This window comes from Daphnia pulicaria, chromosome 4, assembly GCF_021234035.1.
Source record: "Daphnia pulicaria isolate SC F1-1A chromosome 4, SC_F0-13Bv2, whole genome shotgun sequence".
In the NCBI taxonomy this organism is placed as follows: Eukaryota; Metazoa; Arthropoda; class Branchiopoda; order Diplostraca; family Daphniidae; genus Daphnia; species Daphnia pulicaria.
The window spans coordinates 621,644-639,824 of NC_060916.1; the positions used below are offsets into that span (position 1 = coordinate 621,644).

Sequence of the window (18,181 nt, forward strand, 5' to 3'; positions counted from 1 at the left end):
TATGCAGCAGCTTATCGAGCTGCCAATCCGGCTGAAGAACGTTCGAAGCACCTTAGTCTTGCTTCGTGCTTTCTTCGTCGTCGTCCAGGGCTGGTACTTTTGGCGTAGTAACTTTCTCAGTAGTAGTTTCCGTTTTCAAATTGGCGGAAGTGCAGTTGGTGGTTGTCTTGCAAGTTGTGGCGCCGTTATTAAAGGAGCAAGTAGTCATTTTGCAAACCGGAACCACCTTCGGCGTTACTTTCTCACTGTCCTGTTTGATGGACTTGACTGATGAAGTGGCATTGCCAGTGGAGTTGGTAGCTGATACGGTAACATTGGCTTTCAATTTCTGTTGAGTAATAATTGTTGATTTAATAAATTAACCCTATTGTATTCCTGGAAACTGGAAAAAAGCAAAATTTCAAAATTACCGTTGGTTCAGTGGTCACATCTCGAACTTTGATGGCTGACGTCGTGGTTTCATTTAAAGATTTGGAGGGTTCGTCCAGGTCAGCAACTTTTTCAAATTTCTCTGCCAGTTCATCGTCATCCGCAGTAGCAATACTGGCACCCAAAACATTGTAAGCAGCGCTCAACAAGAACATAGCGACGATAAATCTACGGATTCAAGTGGTAGGTAAATAATTAGGTTGGTTGAATTACAAATGTTGAATTACAATGTGCGCTTACCTGCTGAGAAACATTGTGAAGGTGAACTGTTGGATTTGAAGAATATGGCAAATCAGAAACAAAATGAAATCTGGAGGCTGAACAAGTATCCTGGATGCTTTCAGACAACTGAATTCAGTGAATTGGTTTCTCTGACTGTGTGGGCCCTTTTTATTCGCTGACTACCCCCGACTATACCCTCGTACATCTTAATCCGTTTCTTAGAATGTAAAGGACAATGGATGTTCACTAATTCACTGTTAACGACATTTCAGGAATTTTCACTGCATCATTGATTAAGGTCACGAATAATATCACAGGGACGGTAAAAAAAAAGAAATCTTCGTTTAAGATTTAAGAAGTGCAATGAAATAATTTAATTTATTTTTAATGACCGCCATTTTCTTCTTTAGCATTTTTCTGTCTTTTACCCACGTTATCTCTGAAGCTTGGGTTCGTGGAGTAATGCGAAGACAGCGAACGCCTGCCCATGGATGAAAATGTTTCGACACTTTTTTTTTAGTTAAAATTACTGCGGTGTATTTCAAGTTAAGCTAAAAGAGGACAATTTTATACGTTCAGGTAAAAAAATAGGACACAAATAAATAATTTTTTTGTTCTGTTCGAAATTACTCATCGAAATCCTTCGACGTTTCTAAGCTCTATTTTTGTGCTCGAAAAAGACGTCCCAAGAAAGAAGATTGGAATGAATCCTATAAATTTAAAGAATAATGTAAGTTTCGTTTCATGTAGCCTTAACGTTTTACTCTGCATATGTCATGTCATACCTGAGAATTGTGCGGAATGCTATCACTTTCGACTTGGTACTTGACATCTTTTTTATCCGATTTTTCCACAGGTGATGCTTCGTCTGGGACACTGACTTCCAGCTTCTGTTAACGAATTTGAAAAGTACATTGCAAATTATTGCAATACATCAATCAATTGGAGAAAATACCTTGAATTTCAACTCGGCATTCGTAAATTTCCTGGCATCGATTTCACTGTCACTCAGTGCATTCGTTGAATTATCCACGGGAGCAGCGTCAGATTCACAAGTGAGGGCAGAGCTGGGATAGGCGACATTTGCATACGACATATCGGCACCCAAAACATCGTCATGGACGACATACAACAAGAAGAAAGCGACTAGAAATCTACATCAATCAACAGTAATCCGTAAGTAGATAAAGTCCAAATTTGATTTTTTTTAGTGTGATTTAAGATTAAGATATTCTTACCTGAGAAACATTCTGAATTATTCTGTCGTCTAGAAAGTAGAAACGGCTACCGGTATGTGCTCGAAAGTTGTCTGTCGACTGCCTAATCCTTTTCGATCACGCTCCCATTTTTATAACCTTCGGCAATTAATTTGTTCTTTGTTATGTAAAATTTGGCTAATGCCATTTTTTACTGGATTGCTGCAGTTATAATAATCACAATTAATCCGTGATTTACAAAATGAAAATTTTTTTTTATCCTAGTGAGTCCTACTAGAGGACTTTTTTCATCTACTTGTTTCTTTAAATTTGATTGTGCAATAACGAAAACTGCATGTGTCATAGTAGTAGAGGCGATATACGCGGTTCGTTGGGTGAACCTTAAGTCCTTACGAACTTTGAAACGGTTCAAATTTCTGCTCAGTTCACCGTGTTATAAGTCTGCTTTTCCCGTCGTCAGTAGTAAGATATATATCTACGCTCGGGCAATGATTCAACTGACTATTGTTTAAAAAAAAAAGATTGTGTGCGGTCAAAGTCTGATCGACATCTGTCATTTGCCTGTTTTCAGACTGTGACTGTTTGACTGTTGCCCCCTGTTTGACAAGTACAAGAGACCTTCCTCTGGCCTTAGAAACTCTGACACTTTGGTACTCTGGTATTTTATCCCAAGCTATTGTCTGATTTTTTTTTTTTTTTTTTGGCAGAAACACACTTTGTTCTCCATAGAACTTGATTCTTTAGCTTGGTCTGGGCATGAACTGAAGTACTTTATCCCTCGCACAGTTGCCTTTGCACACCGTTATTCAAATTCCACGGTTCACGTCTTTTCGTCGTTTTATCACCCACCTCAATTTTATTCAATTACTTTAAACTTTTATTCATTTTTGGTACTTTAATCGCATACGAAAATGGTGCGACTACTCCCTAAGGATCGCAAACTAAGAAGATGGGTGATCTTTATTTTAATTATCACTTTCATCATGGTTGCGTCGTTATTGATTTATTCCGTGGTGGCCAGCACGAAACACAAACCAGGTTTGTAACAAATAAAGTTGAATAGGGTCAAATCAATATTTAATTATGACTTAATAATAGATAATCCAACCCCTCCTCCGCATATCTACGAAGATCCTGTCGCCTTTCACGTCTACAGTCGAGGAAACTATACTGAAGTGAACAGCACCATCCGTTACGAAAACTCATACGTTAACACAGGATCGATGAACTTGACAACGGGAGTCTTTCGTGCGCCCACTGATGGTACATACGTCTTCGATTTCATCGCGCCTCGTTATAGCAACACCACAAACGAAGTGTTGTGTCTTAACGTCCGACTGGATCGAAATGGTTTGCCGATCGGAAATGGCCCCATTTGCGGAGATTCCTACGAAGAGTGGACGCCGGCTTCGTTCAATGCCGTACTAAAGCTGAAACTGAATGACACTGTTGAAATGTTTCTGGAGCAAGGAGCGATCAAAGCAAGTAAGGGGTCAGATCCTCCGCGCACCCATTTTACAGGATTTTTGCTGGAAGGAGAATCAGCATTCCACGCGTTCCGCACCGTTGATTCCTTCGCCAGTAGGAAGAATGAAACAATTCCTTTTTATGGGCTTAACACGGACATTGAGGGCAATTTTAATCTTACAACGAGCACATTTACAGCCCCAGTAAATGGCACGTATTTCTTCCAGTTTTCCGGGTCCAGTTCCATCACAACGGACGTGATTTTAGTGAGGAATGACGACGAACCGATGGGTTATGGTTACACTAGAAACACTCACTGGGGATCTGCCGGTTTTCATACTTTGTGGCCATTGCAGAAGGGAGACAAGGTCTACGCCAGACTTAATACGGGGCAACTTGACGAAGCTGACAGAGATTTAAAAATTACGAATCTGTTAGGTTTCATTGTAGCAGACGAAATATCTGATTCAATGAACTCATCGATTCATTTTCACGTCATTCGAACTTCTGAAATGTACGTGGGTAGGCCCGACGGCATCGGCCAAGTGATCAATTATACTAGAATCATTTCTAATGAAAGGGACGGGATGGACGCGAATTCTGGAATTTTCAAGGCGCCGGAATCGGGAGTCTATGCATTCCATTTTACTAGCCACAGGGGTAATAGATACATCGGTGGCCCCAATGCGTGCAGCACAGTTATTCAAATGCGCAACAATGAAACAATAGGTACCAGCAGCAACTGTCACTCGACGTATTCCGCACCAATTTTCTTTCACTCGGTTCTATCGCTCGACACAAACGACGAGATCAAAATGCTGCTGCACGAAGGTGACATAAATGCCGTTTACGAACATAAAATGTGTGCCCGATTTTCTGGATTCCTGATTTATTCCACGTAATGTCAAACATCAATTCAATTCCCTTTGAAATAGTTGTTAATGATGTGTTGACGTTTTTCAAGAAATCTACTGAACCCTTATACTTTGCCCTTCAATTCAATTCAATTTGTGATGCTCATTGCAGTGGTAGTTTATGCAATACCAAGCAATGGCTGTGCTACGACAAGGAATTAGGAACTTTTCATCTAGAAACGTCGTTCTGTTGGATTATGTTTTGCTGTCAGACATGACGACAAAAACACTACACGTTTGACAATTTAGAGGCATTGTCGTGGATGACGTTCAACAGGAAAAGAGCGACTGCTGGGGATCTATCTATATCAACAAATATCCGTAAGTAACTATTAATTAGGAAACTGTTTTTCAATGTGATCGAATGTGATAGATCCAAGATTAAGATATTCTTACCAGCTTTTAGACACATTTTGAATTATTCTGTTGTCTAGAAACAGCAACTGGTATATGTACGTGCTCGATAGTTGTCCGTCTGCTGTCTAATCATTGATTTTCTTATCACGCTGCCAATTTTTTAACTTGTGCCGCTCGTTTTCTTTATTGTTTGTAAAATGTGATTAAGGCCAATTCTTACTGGATTTTAGTAGCTGTATAAGTATTAATCCGTTTTTTCCAAAGATATTTTAATCTTGGTCCTAAATCCTAATTGAACTGTTTTTGGGGGTTTTCTTTTAGGTTTGATTGTGGCAAACTTACGTTGAATGTAAACCTTGAGTCGTTGGCGGACTTTAAAAACGGTCCAAATTTCTGCTCAGTTTACCGTGTTTAAAAAGAAATGTAGATTGTACAATGTATATTGTGTGCGGGTCAAAGTCTGATTGACGTCCGTGCTGGTGTGATCCACCATACAATAACTGTTTGCAAAGTGTGACTGTTTGACCGTTGCTCCTCAATTGATTGACATGTTCAAGACACGATTTTCTGCCCTTGTCACTCAGGAACTCTGATATTTTATTCGGAACTAAAGTCTCCTTTGTCAGTGACAGTTCTAATTCAGTTTTCCATAAATCTTTATTCTTGTAGCTTGTGGTGTTGGCGTTAACTCAAAGTAACTTTATTTCTCCTTCAGTTGCCTTTTAATTAGAATTCAACTTTTCACGCCTTTCTTATTGCTGGCGCCATACCACTCACGACAGTTAATTTTTTTACAGTTTTTGAATTTTATCTTTTACGAAAATGGCGCGCATACTCCCCAAGGATCGCAAACGAGATATATGGGCGATAATTTTATTAAGCGTTGCTTTCTTGGTAGTTGCGTCGTTGTCGATTTATGCCGTGGTGGCCAGCACGAAAAATGATCCAGGTAACAATGGAATTGCATTAAAAAAGGATTTGATCTAACCAAGATATTTAATTTTCATGTGCTGTTAGAACCTCCGACTTCTTCGCCAACTATAACCTCTCCTCCGGACACAACTTCTCCCCCGGACGGCCCGGAGACAACTTTTCCTCTGCAGACAACTCCTCCTTCGTGTACAACCCCTTATCCAGATATAACCACTCCTTCTACAAGCCCTATTCCGAATACAACCCTTAATCCGGATACTACCTCTAATCTGGATACAACCTCTCATCCGGAAGCAACCTCTTCACCGGATGAAACTCCAGCTCCGGAAACAACTCCACTTCTGTGTACAACCACTCCAATGTCCACAATCCCCCCTACCTCTACAACCCCTCTTCCGCCGTATGAAGGTCCTGTCGCCTTTCACGTCTATAGTCGAGGAAGCTATGCTGAAGTGAACAACACTATCCGTTATGAAAACTCGTACGTTAACACAGGATCGATGGACTTGACAACGGGAGTCTTTCGCGCGCCCACTGATGGTACATACGTCTTCAATTTCGTCGCGCCTCGTTCTAGCAACAGCATGAACGACTTTTGTCTGAACGTCCGACTGGATCGAAATGGTTTGCCGATTGGAAATGGTCCCATTTGCGGATATTCCTACGACGAGTGGACGCCGGCTTCGTTCAATGCCGTTCTCAACCTGAAATTGAATGACACTGTCGAAATATTTCTGGAGCAAGGAGCGATCAAAGCAAGTAAGGGGTCAGATCCTCCGCGCACCCATTTTACAGGATTTTTGCTGGAAGAAGAATTAGCATTCCACGCGTATCGGACTGTTGAATCCTTCGCCAGCAGGAAGAATGAAACAATTCCTTTTCATGGGCTTAACACGGACATTGGGGACAATTTTGATCTAGCAACGAGCACATTTATCGCGCCAGTAAATGGCGCTTACTTCTTTCAGTTTTCCGGGTCCAGTAATATCACTACGGACGTGATTTTAGTGAGGAACGACGACGAACCGATGGGTTATGGTTACACGAGAAACACTCACTGGGGATCTGCCGGTTTTCATACTTTGTGGCCATTGCAGAAGGGCGACAAGGTCTACGCCAGACTAAATACGGGGCAACTTGACGAAGCTGACAGAGATTTGAAAATTACGAACCTCTTGGGCTTCATCGTATCAAACGTAATGTCTGATTCAATGAACTCAACGGTTCACTTTCACGTCATTCGAACTTCCTCACTCTACACGGGTAGACCTGACGGCATTGGCCAACTCATCAATTACACTAGAATAATTACAAACGAAGGAGAAGGAATGAACGCAAGTTCCGGAATTTTCAAGGCTCCGGAATCGGGGTTATATGCATTCCATTTTACTAGCCACCGGGGTAATTCTTACATCGGTCCCAATGCGTGTAGCACAGTTATTCAAATGCGCAACAATGAAACAATTGGTGCTGGGAGCAACTGTCACTCGACGTATTCCGCACCAATTTTCTTTCACTCGGTTCTATTGCTCCAGACCAATGATGAGATAAAAATTCTATTGTATGAAGGTGACATAAATGCCGTTATTGATCATCAAATGTCTGCCCGTTTTTCAGGATTCCTCATTTATTCCACTTAAGGTAACACACTAACACCATCCTTTGAAATAGTTGTTAGTAATGTGTATTGACTAATGCAAGTTATCTACCCTTATTTAGATTGGATTTAATGGATGCGATTTATACAATAATTTAAAATACAATTCTGTACACAATTAAAACAAGTTTTTACAGAGATCACAATTTTATACAAGAATTAGCAAAATTCGATTTCCATGACGAAAATTGCTGCTCATCATAACCCCAACTCAGAGCTCACCTAGGCTAGCGGAGCTGTTTGAATTGTTGGATCCATCCAACAATTTCCCAGACTCGGTCTCATTCATCACTGATGAGGAGTTGGTCAGCAGTGAGAATAAATCGGATGCGTCACTTGCATCCTCAGAAGTATTATTGGCGATATCCAGCAATGCCTGGTAAGATGACAAGAATTAGAAATGTTGGATGGAGAAACACAACTTTTAAAATAGTTACCTTGCTGTCAAACATGACGACGAAAACCCCACGTTCGACAATTTTAGAAGCATTTTTCATTTGCAGAGCATCTGATGTCGAATTGCCAGTCGAATTCAAATGCGACGAGGTGTTTGAGACATTGGCGTGAGTCGCGTTGGCCTTAATCTTGTGCTGATAGGGAAATTAACAAATTAGCACATTTCGATTATAACGATCCAACTTTGTAGTTACCTTTAACAAGTGCTGCACCTTCATGGCACGGCCTCCCAATGATGCATTTTTCAATAGTGAAGAATCAGATGTCGAATTCAGAGTCGAATTAACAGCTAAGGCATCGGTTACATTAAATCCTAATTTCTGTCAAACGAATCAACGGAGTTAAATAACTATTTCCATAATTTAAATATCTATACGTATTACCTTCAGCTTTAAATCGGAGCCTCGGACCTTCATATTGGAAAGGGCACTTTCATTCTGCGGTTTCGTCGAGTTGTCTAACTTGGTGGCGTTTTTGACAGTCAACAAGGAATCTGTGACGTTGACACTGGCGCCCAAAACACGATCACAGATACTCAGCAAGATTACAGTGATAAAGAATCTTTTCCACCAAAAACAAAAAGGGATGAGCTTCAACAAATAATACGGAATAAGTCAATGCTGAATGCTTACCTAAGGAACATCTTGACTTGAAAATATGGCCGAATAGAATCTAAAAACAAAGGTTAAAATGTAGAGACACTCAGTTTCTTTAGTGGTGCTTTCAAAGCAACTGACAGTTAAGTGTAATTTCTACGGGCGTTTTATACCTAAGTTTCCCCCCCCCCCCCCTGGCTACTTGATCCCTTTCCTTTTTTTGTCATTTTGGCGCTCGCCGTGAATGAAACATTTGATGGACAAAACTTGGTAGACGAAAATGTGAAAACCAGTTCCAAGCTTTACTTCTTTTTTCTGAGTTATGGAGGAAAGAATTTAGTGTGCTTAAGATAACATTTTTTTAGCCAAGTCTCGTTAACAGGGCAAGACATAGGATGAGAACACCTCCTTGATTAGTGGACGGAGGTTTACACGGCCAGATGTTGAGAGAAACCGGAAGAAGATCGGGAGTTTATTTCGGTAAACTTCACTGAATCAACAATAATGAACTATGATCTTTCACCGCCATGTTAATTTAAATCATCTAATTTATAAATCATAAAATTTGATGTTTTCATAAAACGCCGCCAAGATAGGTGGCGCTGAGTTACATAAATTGGCAACGCTGCTTCCCTGACGTTTATTCGTCTGCTTGAGTGCTAGACCGGCTAGCTAGACATGCTAGCTGATACCTGATACAGTGAATCAGTGATACCGTACTACTGTAGAAATAAGAAGGAGGTCCTCACGCCATCTTTTTTTAACTTAATCTTAAAGAAAACCTCTAGGGCTCTAGTGTATTATTAGATTTACTTATGTCATCTAAAAAAAGAGTTGAGAGGTAGTTCAACTTTCCTCTGCTGTAATCGTATTTTATGTAATGTTTTGTTTACAGACTAGGTGATGTTCAAACTGTTGATGCCTGATGGCCGTCCACCATGTACATTATCGAATTTGGTTTTGCAACCTGTTTCCTGTTGAATGGTGTGCCCAAACAAGATTAAGCTTTTGCTGTTCATGATGCTGATGCCATCTGAACATATTTTGCCGTTAACATATGGGGGATACCTTGTGTGCATGCAGTATAAGCAGAGGAGCTGTTCCTCGCAGTAATCAGTGTGGTGTTATGAGTGTCAGTTGCTATAGACTTGCAAGATTAGACAAGAAAATTTTGCTTCTGAAATAAAGGTAAAGAAAATTTCTTACATGTTTTAACATTCATTGCCATTCGCGTCTTTCGAGTAGCCTACGAGTACGACTAATTAATTTCACTAGGAGTCTTGTGAAACGAATTTTCACCCTTGTTTAACGCACGCCAGACGCCATCTTTTTTAACCTAATCTTAAAAAAAAACCTCTAATTGTATTAGACTTACCTACATGTCATCTAAAGAAAAGAGTTAAAGAGGTTTAAGCTTGTTCTTGTCATTTTAAATGAATTTCTGACTCAGTATATCAAAGAGATTTGAGGGAATAATCAAATTAACAAAAAGCTAAAATTAGTTTAATCGATCTAGTCCAGGAAATCATTCTTTGGGATATTTTATTTAGTTCCCGTAAGATCACCATTCAAATGTTACAAATATTCCGTTTCCATATGATATATATAATGGGAAATTATTGCTTATTAAGATACGTATCGGTAATGGCCTTATATTTAAATTTTACAATACAAAAGTGACAACAGCTTAGATAAATAAGATAACGAGCCGTGGATCAGAGCAGGTGTTGGAGTAGTATTGCTATTCGTTGACTTTAATTCACTCTTTCCGAATAAATTCGCATTTTTTAACACAAACGCGAACCTTCACATACTATTTAAAAGAAAATTGATTAATTAAACATACAGAATTTTCAAGGCACCGGAATTGGGAATATATGCATTCGATTTTAGTAGTCAAAGGGGTTTTCTTACATCGGTCTTAATACGTGCAGCACAGTTATTTAAGTGCGCAACAACGAAACAATTGGTGCTGGGAGCAATTGTCATTCGACTTAGAGTGAAAGAAAATTGGCACAATATGTTTTATTGCTCCAGACCAACGATGAAATTAAAATGATATTGTATGAAGGTGACATAAATGCCGTTTCCAATCATCAAATATGTGCCCGATTTTCAGGATTCTTCATTTATTCCACTTAAGGAACACCTCCCTTTGAAATAATTGTTAGTAATGTATTGACTAATGCAAGTTATTTACCATTATTTAGATTGGATTTAAAATGGATGCGATTTTTACAATAATTTAAAATACAATTCTGTACACAATTAAAACAAAGTTTTTACGGAGATCATAATTTCATACAAGAAATAGCGAAATTTGATTTCATGACGAAAATTGCGGCTCCATAAGAATTGTAAATGTTGGATGGAGAAACACCACTTTTGAACTAGTTACCTTGCTGTTTAACACGACGACGAAAACACCACGTTCGACAATTTTAGAAGCATTTTTCATCTGCAGAGCATCTGATGTCAGTCGAAGTTGTCGTCTTGAGTTGTCATTCGAATTAAAATGCGACGAGGTGTTTGAGATATTGGCGTGAGTCGCGTTGACCTTAAGCTTGTGCTGATAGGAAAATTAGCAAATTAAAACATTTCGATTATAACGATCCAACTTTGTAATTACCTTTAACAAGTGCTGCATCACCTTCACTGATCGACCTCCCAATGATGTATGTTTCAATACTGAAGAATCAGATGTTGAATCCAGAGTCGAATTAACAGCTGCTAAGGCATCGGTTACATTAAACCCTAATTTCTGTCAAACAAATCAACGGAGTTAAATAACTATTTCCATAATTTAAATATCTATACGTATTACCTTCAGCTTCAGCTTTAAATCGGAGCTTCGGGCTTGGACTCGGATATGGACTCGGATATTGGAAAGGACACTTTCATTCTGCGGTTTCGTCGAGTTGTCTAACTTGGTAGCGTTTTTGACAGTCAACAAGGAATCTGTGACGTTGACACTGATGGCGCCCAAAACACGATCACAGATACTCAGCAAGATTACAGCGATAAAGAATCTTTTCCACCAAAAACAAAAAGGGATGAGCTTCAACAAATAATACGGAATAAGTCAATGCTGAATGCTTACCTAAGGAACATCTTGACTTGAAAATATGGCCGAATAGAATCTAAAAACAAAGGTTAAAATATAGAGACACTCAGTTTCTTTAGTGGTGCTTTCAAAGCAACTGACAGTTAAGTGTAATTTCTACGGGCGTTTTATACCTAAGTTTTTCCCCCGCTGGCTACTTGATCCCTTTTCTTTTATTGTCATTTTGGCGCTCGCCGTGAATGAAACATTTGATGGACAAAACTTGGTAGACGAAAATGTGAAAACCAGTTCCAAGCTTTACTTCTTTTTTCTGAGTTATGGAGGAAAGAATTTAGTGTGCTTAAGATAACATTTTTTTAGCCAAGTCTCGTTAACAGGGCAAGACATAGGATGAGAACACCTCCTTGATTAGTGGACGGAGGTTTACACGGCCAGATGTTGAGAGAAAACGGAAGAAGAACGGGAGTTTATTTCGGTAAACTGCACCGAATCAACAATAATGAACTATGATCTTCCATCGCCATGTTAATTTGAATCATCTAATTTATAAATCATAAAATTTTATGTTTTCATAAAACGCCGCCAAGATAGGTGGCGCTGAGTTACATAAATTGGCAACGCTGCTTCCCTGACGTTTATTCGTCTGCTTGAGTGCGTGAGTGCTGTACTCGGCTGTACTGGTACCGCTGTAGAAATAAGAACGTCCTCACCTCATCTTTTTTAACTTAATCTGAAAGAAAACCTCTAGTGTATTACCGGTGTTAGATTTACTTATGTCATCTAAAAAAAAAAGAGTTGAGAGGTAGTCAACTTTCCTCTGCTGTAATCGTATTTTATGTAATGTTTTTATACAGACTAGGTGATGTTCAAACTGTTGATGCCTAATGGCCGTCCATGTACATTATCGAATGTGGTTTTGAAACCTGTTGTGCTTAAATAAGATTAAGCTGTTACTGTTCATGATGCTGGTGCCATCAGAATTTGGAACATATTTTGCCATTAATGTTTTATGGGAATCCTTTGTGTGCATGCCGTAGGTATATGGCAGAGGAGCTGTTCCTTGCAGTAATCAGTGTGGTGTTATGAGTGTCAGTTGCTATAGACTTGCAAGATTAGACAAGAAAATTTTGCTTCTGAAATAAAGGTAAAGAAAATTTCTTACATGTTTTAACATTCATTGCCATTCGCGTCCTTCGAGTAGCCTACGAGTACGACTAATTAATTTCACTAGGAGTCTTGTGAAACGAACTTTCACCCTTTTTTAACGCACGCCAGACGCCATCTTTTTTAACCTAATCTTTAAGAAAACCTCTTATTTGTTTTAGACTTACTTATGTCATAAAGAAAAGAGGTTAAAGCTTGTTCTCGTCTTTTTAAATGAATTTCTGACTCGGTATATCAAAGAAATTTTAGGGAATAATCAAATTAACAAAACATAGTCCCCTACATGCCACTTCAATGGATAAGCTCAGATTAGTTTAATGACCGCAAATCGATCTAGTCCAGGAAATCATTCTTTGGGATATTTTATTTAGTTCCCGTAAGATCACCATTCAAATGTTACAAATACTCCGCTTCCATATAGGCTTACGTAATGAGAAATTATTGCTTATTGAGTTACGTATCGGTAATGGCCTTTTATTCAAATTTTACAAGACAAAAGTGACAACGCGCCGCGGATCAGAGCGGGTGTTGGAGTAGTATTGCTATTCGCTGACTTTAATTCTCTTTCCGAAGTATATTCACATTTTTTAACGCAAACGCGAACCCTCACGTAGGCTACTATTAAAAAAAACTGATTAATTAAACATTCAAAATAATAGTAATAGAAAAAAATGCTCACTTACCTTTTGGCTTCCTGTAGCCGGTGGATCCTTTCCCGTAGAAACATTTTGATACAAACCACAAGTGACGAGCAGTACGGTGGTACGTCACTGCTCAGCGGTTGAGGTTGGGGTAATATTAGGATATGCGTACATGCGTCTTCGCAACCCACTGATACTACCTTAATACTCACTTGGCCGAGCGAGATACACGTTGGCGATATAATCGTCTACCGTCAGCCGTCTTACACAAATTCACAAATTAAACGTCAATGAAGCACGGGTCGGGTACAGTTTTTCTTCATGGGAGTTTTCTTCAATACTTACCTTCTCCCAAGGGGTGTGGAGATTTTCGAGGCACTGGTGAGGAGATTGATTAACAGAAAAGCTCACCAGGGGAATCGAACTCGGGTTCCAAGGTGTCCCGATCACAAAGATGACGCCTTCTCCGACTCATCCACCCGCACCTCAGGAATATCTTCTTATACTTCGTGTTTGACTTTGTTCAAACCATGACGGTAGATTTACCTCACTTTCCCCTCTTGTTATAATAAATGTAATTTGACCGATTCCCTGTTTTTATTTTAGTCTTTTCGCTTTCCCAAGCAATGGGGGTGGAGCTTTAACCCCCCTAAAGTTGTGTTACAGATTCCTCCCGCCACAAACCACTGGCGCTGTGTTCCGTAATGTCGCATTTTCAGTGTGAGACTGAAAGAACCTTATGGAACAAGGCCACAAGCACATGTAAAAGTCTGGAGTAGGCATGTGGATTCCAACGATTTTGTGATATAATTTGTTAACACTTGACCAATTGTATAAAGAGTGGGGAGTTGATTTCGGTTAACTTCTTCTTGGTTTCTTTAATATTACTATTTTGAGGTAAATTTTGCTTCTTTTCTGTTAGAATTCACTTGTTCTGGGTTTTGTTGTGGTTGTTGAAGTTGTTTATGCTATTGCTCCGTTTAGTATATGAATGTGATGCATGTTAAAATGTTCAGGCCTATTGCTTTATCACTATCACTGCTGTGAAAGATCAAGGAGTTAGTAGGCCTGTATTTCAGTGGGTGACATTTCAGTAACAGAAAAGCAAACCTCCGTAACTTAATTGCATACTTCAGTTCAGTTGATCATAGAGGGGCAAGAGGGCAATCTTACTTTCCTTACTTAAAATTCATGACCTATTGTTTCTTTTATGAATGTGTATTTAGGATTGTCTTGAGGCAACTGAAGCAATTATGGCTGAACAAGGAGCTTACTCAGTGACTTCTGAACTGGATAATATAAATAATCAAATTGAACAACTTTACCAAGACAATCAAAGGACCATGGTAAACATTTTCATAAATTGGATATGTAACTATTATTTATTGTTATTTGCATTTAATTAGAGTTCTAAACTCCAGAATGAGCTACGAGGATTTTATCAAATGAAAGAAGTGGTTATCCAAAATCACTATCAGCATGTTTTTGATACGAAGGAAAAAAGCCTGGATCTTATGTTGAAGGAAGTGGAAAAACTTGTACTGAAATTCCATTCTTTCAGTGCAAATGAAACCGCGAATCTGCTTTCGATCTTTAGCGAACATCATAGACTTATAAATGTGAAATTAATTGAAGCCATTGCTGAAGAAGAGAAATCCAGATTAGTAATAGAAAACATGAGACAAGAAATTAAGATGCTAAAACACCAACTGCTTGAAAAGTCAGCAGAACTGCAGAGAAAAGATAAGAGGTTGATTGAACTGGAGATAGCTGCTGAAAATGCAAACCTACCGCCACAGTTATCTAACACTGATCAGGTATTTACACCAACAACTGTCACATTGATCATTCTTTAATTTTTAATATACCGCAGGCTTTGGAGACTCAAGCAGAAAGAAAACTGAAGCATATTTCAGATATTGAAATGGATAGCTTTAGCGATCGAGAAGAAACCCCGGCAACAGTTGATAGTGATAGCAGCGTTGATAGCAGCTATCATTCTTCTGAATCACGCATTCGTCACTCTCGCAAGACACACAAAAGAAACGATACGCCATGGAATTTTGGAACGTGGTAATAGAAGAATGGAGTTTGAGGCCTCTTGTAAACCAAAGAGCATTTTAAATAACGCAACTCTCTAAAGAGAAACAAAATTCTATTTCAGCTTTTTAGTCCCTACTTGGAATGGTAAATTGTCTTGTCGTTTATTAATTTATTGAATCCCTTTTGGTAATCATTTATTTGTTATGTAATAACACGTTACGAAATTTGATATGGACCATAAGAAACGCGTAAATACATGTATGCACTTACATGTTCATCGTTCGTTGCCAACTTGCCCTTCCGATCTTTCGAATATTTTACTAGGAGTCTGAGGAAACGGATTTGCACCATCAGTTAGCGCACGCCCTCTTGTTGTCTTAGGGAAAACCTCTAATGCATTAGATTTGACATAAAAAATCTAATCAAAACAAAAAAGAGTTAAGCGGTTTAACTTCAACCTGCTCGTATAACGGTAAATTAATTTCTAACATTTCAACGAGATTCAGGGGAATAATGAAATTGCTCAGGTATCAGATTCTTGTTTAACACATTTTATTTCATAGGCCCCTATTGTTCCTGCCACTTAATTGTGTTTAGCTCAGATCAGTTTAATGACCGCAAATCGATTTAGTCCAGGAAATCATTCCTTGGGATATCTTACCATCAAGTTACGATGGTGTAATGTTACGAATGTGTGTAATGCCCTCATATTCAAGTTTTACAAGGCAAGTGACCAACAGCCAGACAATTCGCCGTGGTACTCGGAAGTCGGAGTAGTGTCACGATGCTTTTCGATGAAAGAACTTTTACTTTTATTCTACAGCAAGCCAATCCGATTCGTTTCCCCTGACGGCGTTAAGCAGCGCGGCATCTCTGAAACGGCCATGGCCAGCCTTTACGTCACGACACTTGAACCTATCGATAAGTTAATCAAAATGAATGGTTCCCAATTTTTTTCTTTTATTCAGAAATTTTATTGATCACAGTTTATTTTACTTACGAACGTCAACAACAATGTTATTGAAATTTATTTTGCCCAGTCTGGGGTTTGGGACTATTCGTTCGACAGGCGATTGCAAAGTCACCAATCACATTTCGTGAGAGTTACGTCCAAATTCAATGCCTGATTGACGTCCGCATCTCTGCACCAACAGCGGAGATCTTTCTCGGCCAAACTTCGCATTGTTTCTCCGGCCGTCAGCGATGCCCAGTTCATCTTATTATCAACGGTAATGATAAAGTTGTTACGTACATTTGATATTCCAGGATAATCGAATGAACGATATTTTTTTCCTCACAGGTTAAATCGGTGAATTGGCAGTTTTGCACGCCAGAGTTCGGGCCATTATTCAATTTTCCTGAACGCCACGTAGGTAATGACTTTATCGGAAAAATATTTCATCTTCCACAGTTTTTTTTTAAATTTGAACGACATTTTTTCTGGGTTTCGTTCAGATCCTGATATCGCTCTAAGCGACAAATATTATTCATGTTATTTTGATAAATACTTTAGATGATGGGTATCAGATTTTGTTGCCATTGCATATTTGGGTTAACTATTTGAAACAATGCAATAGAGTATTAAATTTTTTCATGGAGCATTTCCATTTATGTTGAAAATTAATTTCATTTTGGTTATAGGTTTATAATTAATTACCCAGTTGCTGTCTGATGTGGCATGTTGTTGTAGCCTATACTGACTGTGGCCGTTCCTTGGTGCTGGTGTTGGCTGTTTTTTGCTGCTGTCCGTGCTGGTGTCGTGTTGCATCCAGCATTTTGTTTCATTGTGTCTATGCAGTATTCCGTTTACATGTTAAGAAGGAACAAAAACAGAAATATCGGGTGTTTTCACGTCAACAAAAAATAATAAACACGTCTTCGCGATTGGGGAAATTGGGGGTGGGGGCATAACACATCTCAAAAGTTGAAGTTTATTATTAATGTCATGCCGATAATAATAGGTAGAGATAAAAAGATCATAAACATATTTGTATAAACGTACTCCCTATTAACCCCTATATTCAACCTGTCCACCTATTAACTCCCATATCCAAGCTATATCCAACATTAACTCCCACATATCCAACGCAACTATCCACTCCCACATATCATAAACCCCTTATCCCATTTCATGTTACATAACTATAACTTAAACATGTATAACTGAAAATAAACGAAATGTATAACGTAAATAATTGCAATATTTTCTTCATAAATAACAATGGAATATACATGAAATTACTAATTCAATAATAAACAGAGCGTCCGTTTCAAAACGATTTTTCTTCTGTGCATGCGAGTTTATTGCAGCCCGCCACCACCGCTGCGGCAATGAGACAAAAAGAAATGGTTTAGTTTTGCGCAAATTTGCGTCAGTAAAATTAAAAAAATTTCTAATTCAAAAACTTCTGTCGAATTTTACATCTAGGTTACTGGTGCAAATGGCGATCTTATGTGTTTGGTAGTTAAGAAGATGGTTGTTTAAAAAACAAACAATGGTGAGTTTTTGGCTAAGCTCAGAACACCCCATTGTTGGTGTTTTAAACAACCACGGTTTTAATTTGCCAAGTGAGTCACTGTGTCACATCTCACTCACAGTATTTAATTCAAAATTGTTAAAAGTCAATTTCAAATTTTTACGTTGGCAAAAAGGAGAAAGAAAAGAAAGTCTATTTACATTTAAATTGGCATCGCGGCGATGCCTTCTCTTTCTTCTCACAAATGTTCGTCTGCAGTGCAAAATTGAAATTGAAACTCGTCAAGTCTCGTCAAGTTAGGAAGTAGTTAGGGCCAGACTTCTCTGTGGGTCTGCCAAGTGCCAACTCCAGCAGTTCAGTGTTGTGGCATGTGTTCAAACCATTTGATTATTTGATTTTAGTGAGAGTGAGATTGACGTCGATGTAATCAGAGAAAGTTATCCTGGCAATAGTCTTGGAAGAAAACACACCACCGACATATTGAAGGACAATATCAATCGGAATTCATCAAAGTGGAGGCAACAGGTAAAAACTTTTTATTACA

The 18,181-nt window shown here is 38.8% G+C and overlaps 7 protein-coding genes across 14 annotated transcripts in view; 4 read left to right on the plus strand and 3 right to left on the minus strand.

Moving 5' to 3' along the window:
* Nucleotides 1-18,181, plus strand: part of LOC124336387 (calcium uniporter protein, mitochondrial-like) — an 878,707-nt gene that overhangs the window by 63,454 nt on the left and 797,072 nt on the right. The window lies entirely within an intron of this gene.
* Nucleotides 28-906, minus strand: LOC124336514. Its single transcript, XM_046790353.1, has 3 exons — nt 670-906; nt 411-597; nt 28-328 (listed from the first exon to the last, which is right to left on the minus strand). The coding sequence occupies exons 1-3, from the start codon at nt 681-683 to the stop codon at nt 53-55; spliced, it is 477 nt and encodes a 158-aa protein (XP_046646309.1). The 5' UTR covers nt 684-906; the 3' UTR covers nt 28-52.
* LOC124336533 lies at nt 1,159-2,040 on the minus strand. The gene is made up of 4 exons (XM_046790381.1): nt 1,890-2,040; nt 1,607-1,805; nt 1,437-1,541; nt 1,159-1,361 (listed from the first exon to the last, which is right to left on the minus strand). Exons 1-4 carry the CDS (start codon nt 1,898-1,900, stop codon nt 1,311-1,313), a joined length of 366 nt encoding a protein of 121 aa, XP_046646337.1. The 5' UTR covers nt 1,901-2,040; the 3' UTR covers nt 1,159-1,310.
* On the plus strand, nt 1,756-4,237 carry LOC124336666. Its single transcript, XM_046790450.1, has 3 exons — nt 1,756-1,827; nt 2,440-2,906; nt 2,967-4,237. The coding sequence occupies exons 2-3, from the start codon at nt 2,780-2,782 to the stop codon at nt 4,235-4,237; spliced, it is 1,398 nt and encodes a 465-aa protein (XP_046646406.1). The 5' UTR covers nt 1,756-1,827; nt 2,440-2,779.
* LOC124336162 lies at nt 4,481-7,441 on the plus strand. Of its 2 annotated transcripts, none has more exons than XM_046789854.1 (3): nt 4,481-4,570; nt 5,404-5,555; nt 5,624-7,441. In XM_046789854.1, exons 2-3 carry the CDS (start codon nt 5,429-5,431, stop codon nt 7,177-7,179), a joined length of 1,683 nt encoding a protein of 560 aa, XP_046645810.1. In that variant the 5' UTR covers nt 4,481-4,570; nt 5,404-5,428; the 3' UTR covers nt 7,180-7,441. The 2 variants fall into 2 exon arrangements, with proteins under 2 accessions (XP_046645810.1, XP_046645811.1); XM_046789855.1 differs by having other exon boundaries at nt 5,505-5,555.
* Nucleotides 7,246-11,465, minus strand: LOC124336453. 4 transcript variants are annotated; one of them, XM_046790272.1, is made up of 5 exons: nt 11,349-11,465; nt 11,073-11,277; nt 10,878-11,009; nt 7,634-7,786; nt 7,246-7,572 (listed from the first exon to the last, which is right to left on the minus strand). In XM_046790272.1, exons 1-5 carry the CDS (start codon nt 11,357-11,359, stop codon nt 7,408-7,410), a joined length of 666 nt encoding a protein of 221 aa, XP_046646228.1. In that variant the 5' UTR covers nt 11,360-11,465; the 3' UTR covers nt 7,246-7,407. The 4 variants fall into 4 exon arrangements, with proteins under 4 accessions (XP_046646228.1, XP_046646227.1, XP_046646229.1 ...); XM_046790271.1 differs by having other exon boundaries at nt 7,246-7,575; XM_046790273.1 differs by lacking the exons at nt 10,878-11,009; nt 11,073-11,277; nt 11,349-11,465 and adding exons at nt 7,847-7,972; nt 8,036-8,213; nt 8,285-8,401 and having other exon boundaries at nt 7,246-7,575.
* Nucleotides 13,524-15,822, plus strand: LOC124336425. Of its 4 annotated transcripts, XR_006917010.1 has the most exons (6): nt 13,524-13,653; nt 14,344-14,463; nt 14,524-14,934; nt 14,991-15,418; nt 15,485-15,632; nt 15,724-15,822. XR_006917010.1 is itself a non-coding variant. In XM_046790233.1 (5 exons), exons 3-5 carry the CDS (start codon nt 14,371-14,373, stop codon nt 15,192-15,194), a joined length of 708 nt encoding a protein of 235 aa, XP_046646189.1. In that variant the 5' UTR covers nt 13,771-14,014; nt 14,134-14,280; nt 14,344-14,370; the 3' UTR covers nt 15,195-15,418. The 4 variants fall into 4 exon arrangements, 3 of the variants coding, with proteins under 3 accessions (XP_046646187.1, XP_046646189.1, XP_046646188.1); XM_046790233.1 differs by lacking the exons at nt 13,524-13,653; nt 15,485-15,632; nt 15,724-15,822 and adding exons at nt 13,771-14,014; nt 14,134-14,280; XM_046790231.1 differs by lacking the exons at nt 15,485-15,632; nt 15,724-15,822 and having other exon boundaries at nt 14,991-15,431.